Source organism: Podarcis tiliguerta (assembly GCF_965153285.1).
Source record: "Podarcis tiliguerta genome assembly, chromosome: 5".
Taxonomy (NCBI): domain Eukaryota; kingdom Metazoa; phylum Chordata; class Lepidosauria; order Squamata; family Lacertidae; genus Podarcis; species Podarcis tiliguerta.
Window position 1 is genome coordinate 57,694,152 of NC_139538.1, and position 7,487 is coordinate 57,701,638.

At 38.8% G+C, this 7,487-nt stretch overlaps 1 protein-coding gene and 1 long non-coding RNA gene across 30 annotated transcripts in view; one reads left to right on the forward strand and one right to left on the reverse strand.

Annotated features, from left to right (window-relative positions):
- LOC310677207 overlaps positions 1-6,652 on the forward strand; it is a 60,602-nt gene extending 53,950 nt beyond the window's left edge. The window contains exons 3-5 of one of the 3 annotated variants that reach the window (XR_014510981.1): positions 1,741-1,880; positions 4,675-4,798; positions 5,695-6,652. This is a non-coding gene — a long non-coding RNA (uncharacterized lncRNA). Of the gene's footprint in view, positions 1-1,740; positions 1,881-4,086; positions 4,528-4,674; positions 4,799-5,694 lie in introns of those variants that run through there. The other 2 variants (XR_014510982.1, XR_014510983.1) reach the window with 2 other exon arrangements.
- Positions 1-7,487, reverse strand: part of EBF3 (EBF transcription factor 3) — a gene marked incomplete at its 3' end in the record, with an annotated part of 178,522 nt that overhangs the window by 9,519 nt on the left and 161,516 nt on the right. For 8 of the 27 annotated variants that reach the window (XM_083439653.1, XM_083439676.1, XM_083439664.1 and 5 more), the window contains 4 exons: positions 6,694-6,871; positions 5,341-5,529; positions 4,688-4,885; positions 1,822-1,955 (listed from right to left, as the gene is read on the reverse strand). In XM_083439653.1, coding sequence (XP_083295779.1) covers positions 1,822-1,955; positions 4,688-4,885; positions 5,341-5,529; positions 6,694-6,871 — 699 coding nt within the window. Of the gene's footprint in view, positions 1-1,821; positions 1,956-4,687; positions 4,886-5,340; positions 5,530-6,693; positions 6,872-7,487 lie in introns of those variants that run through there. The other 19 variants (XM_083439661.1, XM_083439656.1, XM_083439655.1 and 16 more) reach the window with 7 other exon arrangements.

Genomic DNA, 7,487 nt, shown 5'->3' on the forward strand with positions numbered 1-7,487 from the left:
TAGAGAAACAAACCATGAGCCTGGGTCTGGACATTGAGACAGCCAGACTCTGGATTGTTTCCTGGTGGTGTAGCAGAAGTAGGGAAAAGCAGAGCAATAGCTTTTCAACAGCATGCACCGACACATGGAGTATTCACATTAAATCACAATTGATTTTTAACTATGTTTTTAATGTAACAAATAAACCAGGCCGTGTTTCCTGGTTCAAACTAGGAACTATAGTTTCTTGAAATAGAATGTGAAAGCTTCTCATCTCCTCCTCGTGGCCACGTCAGAGGAGGAGCGGGAAGGGCAAGAGCATGAGGCTTTCATGTGTAGAATGATAAAATATGGTTTAGCATTATGTGCAGGTTTGTTTTTGGACTGCTTCACACGTGTGTGTACATCACTAAATTGCAAATGGTTCAATGACTAAATTCCTTTTACTGAAAAGTAATTTGCTTAAGGTGAAGTAAGCTGTGGTTTGTGGTCACTGATAGTACATTCAAATATGTTTGATGCTGCATTTGATTCCCAACTGCTCCTGCTTTCTGCTTATGGCATGCTAGATTCAGGACAATTTGGTTAAATGAGTTTGTATGAGTAGGGACAATTCAAACACGAGTGTGTACATGGGTGAGTTTGCCTTTAAGTTAGGGAGGGTGTGGAAAAGATTTGTGGGACCTTTCTGGCTCCATAAGAGTGTCTGTAAATGTCCACTTCTCTGGTGCCATCTGAGCTGGTTAACACAAGATCAGTTTATTTCATCACCACAGCTGAAAAACTATGATTTCTGAAACTATTAGAATAATTTTATATTAGCTTATATTTGTCACCAATGCTGTATTTCAAATGCTGCATTTTTCTGGACAGCAAAGTAATTTGGGGGAATGGTTTAATGTGTCAGTAAGAATGTCAGGCTTTAGAAGTGACCTAGAGGAGACCAGGATTAATAGGATCCTAGTGTCAAAGTTTAATTGCATTTGCCCATCAAGCTTTAATACTGATTTATTAATTGGCAAAATAAAGTATCAAATACCCAATAAGTCTGTCTTTTTTCCCCTTTACTTATTTACACTTTTGCCAAACTATATAATTAAAAACAACCACACAATTTAAGCACTTAGGTAGGTGGAAAGAAGTTTGGATATTCGCCAAGGGCCACCAAAAGAAAGCATTATGGGCCTCCACATCATTACAGTCTCTAACAGAATAAAATGGAGGTTGAACCTACCAAGTATACATTTGGGGCCCATAAGGGAAAATCCTATTTTCTTTTTTCAAGATGCCCTGTTCACTGTGTTTCTTTCACACACCCAGGCAAATCATGTCCTTGGTTTACTATCATATAAATTGAAGGTCTGTCCCTGAAGCTACTCTCAAGAGAAATGTTAAAGGTGGAATTATCAAAGTAACTAAATGGTTTAGGAGCAAAAGTTTCACACATGCTGCTTTAGCACATTTTTAAAAAATAACTTCACCCCTGGTTTTTTGGTAATAATAGAAATTACCTATGGGTGTGTAGGTTACAATGAATGCATTTTGTTTATTTCTAAAATTTATATACGTGCTATTCCAGCCTGTGGTGTACATATCTAAAATAACTTCATCCAGCAAGCAACTCAACAAAATCCAAACCTAATGATGGGACAATGCTATCTTGCATTTACATTGGAAGTGTCCATATGTACCTCACTAGAAAGAGAAGTGTAGGTCAGTCCTTCTCTCTGGGGAGATACGTTTTTGATGCAACCTTGGTAGGGCTGCTCAGTACTGGACAGCATGGTGGGGGTGGCGGAGCTTACCTGAGCTCCAGTCAGTTGCGTTGATGCAAATGTACTGTCAAGGACCCTGGATTTCACCATACCAAGCGTCCCACTGCATTTTCCCTCTAGCTTCTGGTAAGTAGTAGCAACATGACTGACCACAGGTCAGGTGAGCATCCCCTTCCCCACCATGCGAGAGATTTTTACGATCTAAAGAGAAACCAGAGTATGCCATCTGCAACTGGGACTGCTTTTTAAGGAAATACTTCCTGTAAAAATATCAAGGTGATACCTGTGTGATTGCCTCATTCTGCATGCTTAAAAGCGGTTTTTATTCCCTACCCCACCCCCCAAAAGCCCACCCTCTGACCCAATGAGTACAGGAAATTTGTTTTGCTGCCCTAGTGCAGCTGCAAGCATTGGAGGGATGTATGCATTTAAAAGTACTGTTGATAATATATTCTTTCATAACACTATGCTTCCATTCCCCCCGCCTTCCTTACATCATTAGAACTGGCCCAAACTATGTGCATTCTTCTACAGAAAAACAATTTGCTGTGCATAGGTGCAATGGAAGTTTTGTAATCTCAGTGGCAAGGAAAATCTGAGGAAAGTCTGTGAATTTGAGGTAACTCTTGGGAACAGACAATACACTGAGGCAGTCAAGAGAAATTTATTGGAAGAAGGTTTACATATTCAGTAAACTGTATTCATAATTACCTCTCACATTTCCTGAGATCAGTGGTAGATCTTGGAGGAGGAGGCCTTTAAAGGATTCCTAAATTGGTTTGGGGTTTTTAAACTACAGCCAGGAGGGAGGAAGAAAGGTCTGAGGCACTGGTAAATTTCCAGAGACTCCTGCATAGAACAATGGGAGAAAGGAGGGATTTAGGGTCTTTCTCCCATGATGCCACAGAAAAGGGGAGGAGAGGAAGTGACTTGACATATTTCCAGTAAGTGGGAGGGGAGGAGCTGAAAGAGAAGAAGTGGGAGTGATAGAAGTTAAAGAATGCAAGGGATGGCGGAGATCATGAAGGGAGAACCTGGTTTGTCTTCCAACCCTGAAAACTCAGGAATTCCCTCACCCAGCTAGGGTGTGCATCCACTCAGATTCTACAATCTGCTATCCCAAGTGTACCTCTCAATTCAAATGTAAAGTTGGGAGTGTGGAAGCAAAAGCTCTGCTCAGGAAACATAAATTGGGATGAAAGAAATACCCCTTTGCTAAACTTTTATTGAAATGGTTGCAGATTTCTAACAAAATTTACAAACCCTACTTTGCACCTTGCATTTGTTATTAAACTTTTTGTTCTGTTTTTTAAAAAATTAACAAGCGTCACCAAATGCGTATTTATTTCAAGAGAAGAAACAATTCTATTCAGGGACTCCTGTTGAAGTAATTAGCAGGTAAACAAGCAAACAAAGTTTGCTGGGGTTATGCAAATGTGTTTAGATGATAAGGACCAGAGATTTTAAAACTCTCAACACTTGCTAATGCTTTAATGACCTGATCAGAGGCAAACAAGGAGTTGCCTTTGGCCCTCTCTGACAGACAGGTGCTTTTAGGCAGCAATCCTATCCAGCCTTTTCACCAAAGACTCTGTAAGTACAAACGTACCCACATTTCTTTGTGAACCTTAGGATCTTTTCAGTATTGCAGATTATATTCCTGATTTTTTTAATCTTAAAATAGAATACAAAAATGTTTGAGTTCAAACATTAGAAAAATAGAGTAGCAAACAGACCAGTTAGTTGGTCTGGACAGCTTGTATATTTCCATCACTGGATATTTTACAGGTAATTGAGGTAAAAAAATCCCTAAGGGGTAGCATCTTTATTGGCATAAATTAGATTTTCCAGTCCTACCAATGATATTTATACATCTAAAGGTAAGCTCAGTGCTAATGTTGAAATATATGATGATGGTATTCTCTTTATAAGACAAAGAGCCTAAAATGTAAATGTATGCCTTTGTGATCCAGGACTTTTAATTCTTTCCTGATTCTCAGAAAGTGAATGGTGGCTGCAGTGTAAATAAATCAATACTAGTTGTGCTCAACTCTACCCAGGCTGTGCCGTGTTAAGTGCTTAGAGCATGCTTTTTGGTGTCCGTTAAGAGTTACAGTTCAGGCTGGCTCAGTTGAGGCAGGTTTTGGTCCTGCGTTGAAAAAGGTATGGCAGTGATATACATGCAAAGCAGTCTCTTTAATAAGAGACTTTGCAGTTGTTTCGGCTCCCTCTATAAATTTTCACACTTAGTATTAATGACTTCAAGTGGCTATGTAAATTCTACAAGCTATTTTATAGTTATTTGTCCTGATTTTCCTCTTTTTATGGACAGTTTAGCTGGAATAAGTTCCAATAAGAGCACAAAAACCTCATTAGGAATCTTGAGAGTGAACAAAAGCTACGTTGGAACAACAGCTTCAAATGTCTGTAAGGTTCTTCAAGTTTCAAATAGTGACACAAGTAGAAGAAACAGCACATCTTGAAATGCTGCCGATTAAAATGTGTCTATCAAAAATGCATGCAGTATAAAGAAGAAAAAGGAACACATCTGATCTGTGAGAGACATTCAGGGTTGTGTGTTTATTTTAAAAATTAATGCACGAAACCTTAAGGGGAAATGCTGGAAAAACAGCTAGTATTTCTTCTAATGCAAAGCTTAAAGTTTAACCACTGTACGGTAAAATGATTGGCTATGTTTTGTGCTACTGTATTTAATACCAAGGTCTTGCCCCTGCAATGCAAAGCCATTTAAAAAATAAAAAATAAGCACCTCGTTTTTGAAGTCTGGGGTTTTTTTGTGTCTTTTAATATTTGCCAGTGATAAAAATACTTCTTTTTCCCTTTTAGATCTAAAAATGTTAGGTTCTAGTGTTTTGTTTTTAAAAATAATAATCTGCAATTACACAAAAAAATGATACAGAGATCCAGCTCACCTTGAAGTCCATTTCCATTTGCACTGGTGCAAGATGGTGGAGGAGAAGCTTGGGGCCTGACAACAGGAGCAAAGGCGCTCTTTTGTTTCACTGCAGAGATGACATTGGCAGGTGAGAATGAGAAAATGCCGTGTGTACTGCTACAGTTTGAAGGGAGGGTGACCGAAGAGGCTGCCATGGTAGGGCTTGACGGCACTACTGCAATAAAGCAAAAATAATCAGGACTCATATTGTGGATTTTATGGCAAACATGGAGGGAAGGGGGAAAAAAGAGATTGATAGGGCCTTGTCTCTCTTATAATAGCGGGGGGAAATTATATATGAAAAAATAAAAAGCTTTGGCTTGCCACACTCTGGATAACAGGCAAACTCTTTTGTGTTGGACCTTGGTTGCAGATTTTGTAGTCCAATCTAGTTCTTTTTTTCTTTTCTCTTTTAACCAAGATTATTGTTTGGCATATACCAATATATTTGCCATGGTTTTTTTAATTGGTTTTTGTTTGTTTTTTTAAATGTCCAGCCTCCAGAGTCACCCCTCCTTTTATCCAGTAGCTCACATTGTAGAAAAATCAAAATAAAGTATATATATATATATATTTGTAACAAATAAAGAATCTATGTAATGACTACATGTACCAGAAAAAGACACTTACTGCCATAAGGGGAGTTAGCTGAAGAGCCATTAAGAAATCCAGGGGAACCAGGTACTCCAAGATTGGGCATGCCAGCATTGCCATATCCATTCATGCTATTGCTGACTGTGTTGTAATTGGACTGCTGAGGAGTACTGCTCGGAACATATCCTCGCGGGGAAACACTGCTTGTGTTGCGACTGTAACCTACTGTGTTAGGTGGAGAGAGAGAGAGAAAAAAAAACCCATCCCAAGAAAATGGTTATTATTTAGGGGGGTGAAGGGTTTCCCTTCCGCATCATACATTACACACTTTTAATTGATTGCACAGCTTTGGTCTAAGTTGTCTGCTACTGCCCTATCATCTCTTTACAGTTCAAGATAACCTTATCACGCCAACCCTACTTAAATCATCGAGGATCATTCTGTGTTGCCTCTGCTCCTGGCAGAGAAAGCCAACAAAAAGCTTCCTTCGATCCAATTGTGTCAGCTTCCGTCACATTTGTCTTTAGTGGTAATTATCAGAAGGCTTGGTTGCTGGTTTGTACCAACATGCTGAACGAACTTTCAGCCTTTTCGGGACTTCAAATGCCAAAATTGGCAGAAACAGGAGGGGAAGGGCTAAAAATAGAAAGGAAAGACCTGTTTGCTGCAAAAAGCTGCTTTTTATTTTAATCTTCAATGTTACAACTGATATTTTTACACACTAAATATAAGCAAGTGCTCCCACTGGGTGCCCATGCTTCAGTGAAAACCAGCCTGGATTTATTTATGATATCAATATGACACAAGTAAGTTCAACAGACACACATAATTTGGACAGCAGCAAGAATTTAGTGGCCCTGATCCAGGAATATTACGCTGCAATCCTATTCATGCTTACACAAAAGTTAAGTCTCACTGCATTCAACTGGACTCACTCCCTTATTTAAGCACGTTTAGAATTGTGGCATCAGACAGAACGTACTTGCTCTGTTGATCTCTGCAAGGTTTAGGCACAACTATATCTTTCGCTATATTAGAGGTTAATATGTTTCTAATTAATCAGTTATGTTATAAGCAATAATAGAGATTATCATGTTTCATAATAAGAATACTTATGGCTTTCTTCCGAGTAAATGGCCATAGGATTACAGCACCGAGTAGACACGTAGAAAAGTGCACTGTTAATTCTCACAAGCTTTTTGTATTTTATTCAATATTTTCAATAAAGATTCTGTATCGTAAAGCAAAAAATAAACTTCATTGAATATAATTGGTACACCTCTGGTTAATTGAATGCATGAATCCTACTGAAGGAAGAAGGTGGAACATACTGATCAACTTCAAGAATATCCAAAATGTTGGATACATAATTATTAAAACTTCACATACCTTGGTCATTAGCTTGTGATGTTTCTGAAACATTAACTGCTAGCTGGCTGCTAAATGAATTTACTCCCATCATGCCAGTATGAGCTGGGGTGTTGGCAAGTGTTGGAATCTGATTGTGATTGCGTGGCACACTGTATAATGCTTCTGCAATATCTGCTGCTCGTTTCAGAATTATTTCCTGCAAAATTGTAAAAGAATTAATTTCAAGTAAGTAATACAGTCTGCTTGTTTCACCACATACTCTAATTTTGTGGTGCAGGTTAATCTAAGATTATAGTAGGCACTCTTCTTTCATTTGGCAAATTGCTGTACATATTCTTGTAAGCCTTACCAGTGGTGACTCGAAAGAGATAAATAGTACAAATATCCCATCTAGCATTTCTGCTAGTGTGGCATTTAAAGAAGAAAAAGGTACTTTACTTGGAAATGCAGCAAAATTATTTCCAGTAGTTTGCAACACAATACACATTTATCTGCCACGTAGTAATTTTAGCTAGCGATTTCCATTAGCCACCAATATATTGGACCACGTTTAAGCTTAAGCATTAGGCGTGTACAGTGGTACTTCTAATTACAAACTTAATTCGTTCCGGAGGTCCGTTCTTAACCTGAAACCGTTCTTAACTAGAGGCGCGCTTTTGCTAATGGGGCCTCTTGCTGCCGCCGCACCGCTGGCACACGATTTCCATTCCCATCCTGGGGCAAAGTTCTCAACTCGAGGTAATGCTTCCAGGTTAGCGGAGTTTGTAACCTGAGGTGTTTGTAACCTGAGGCGTTTGTAACTCAAGGTACCA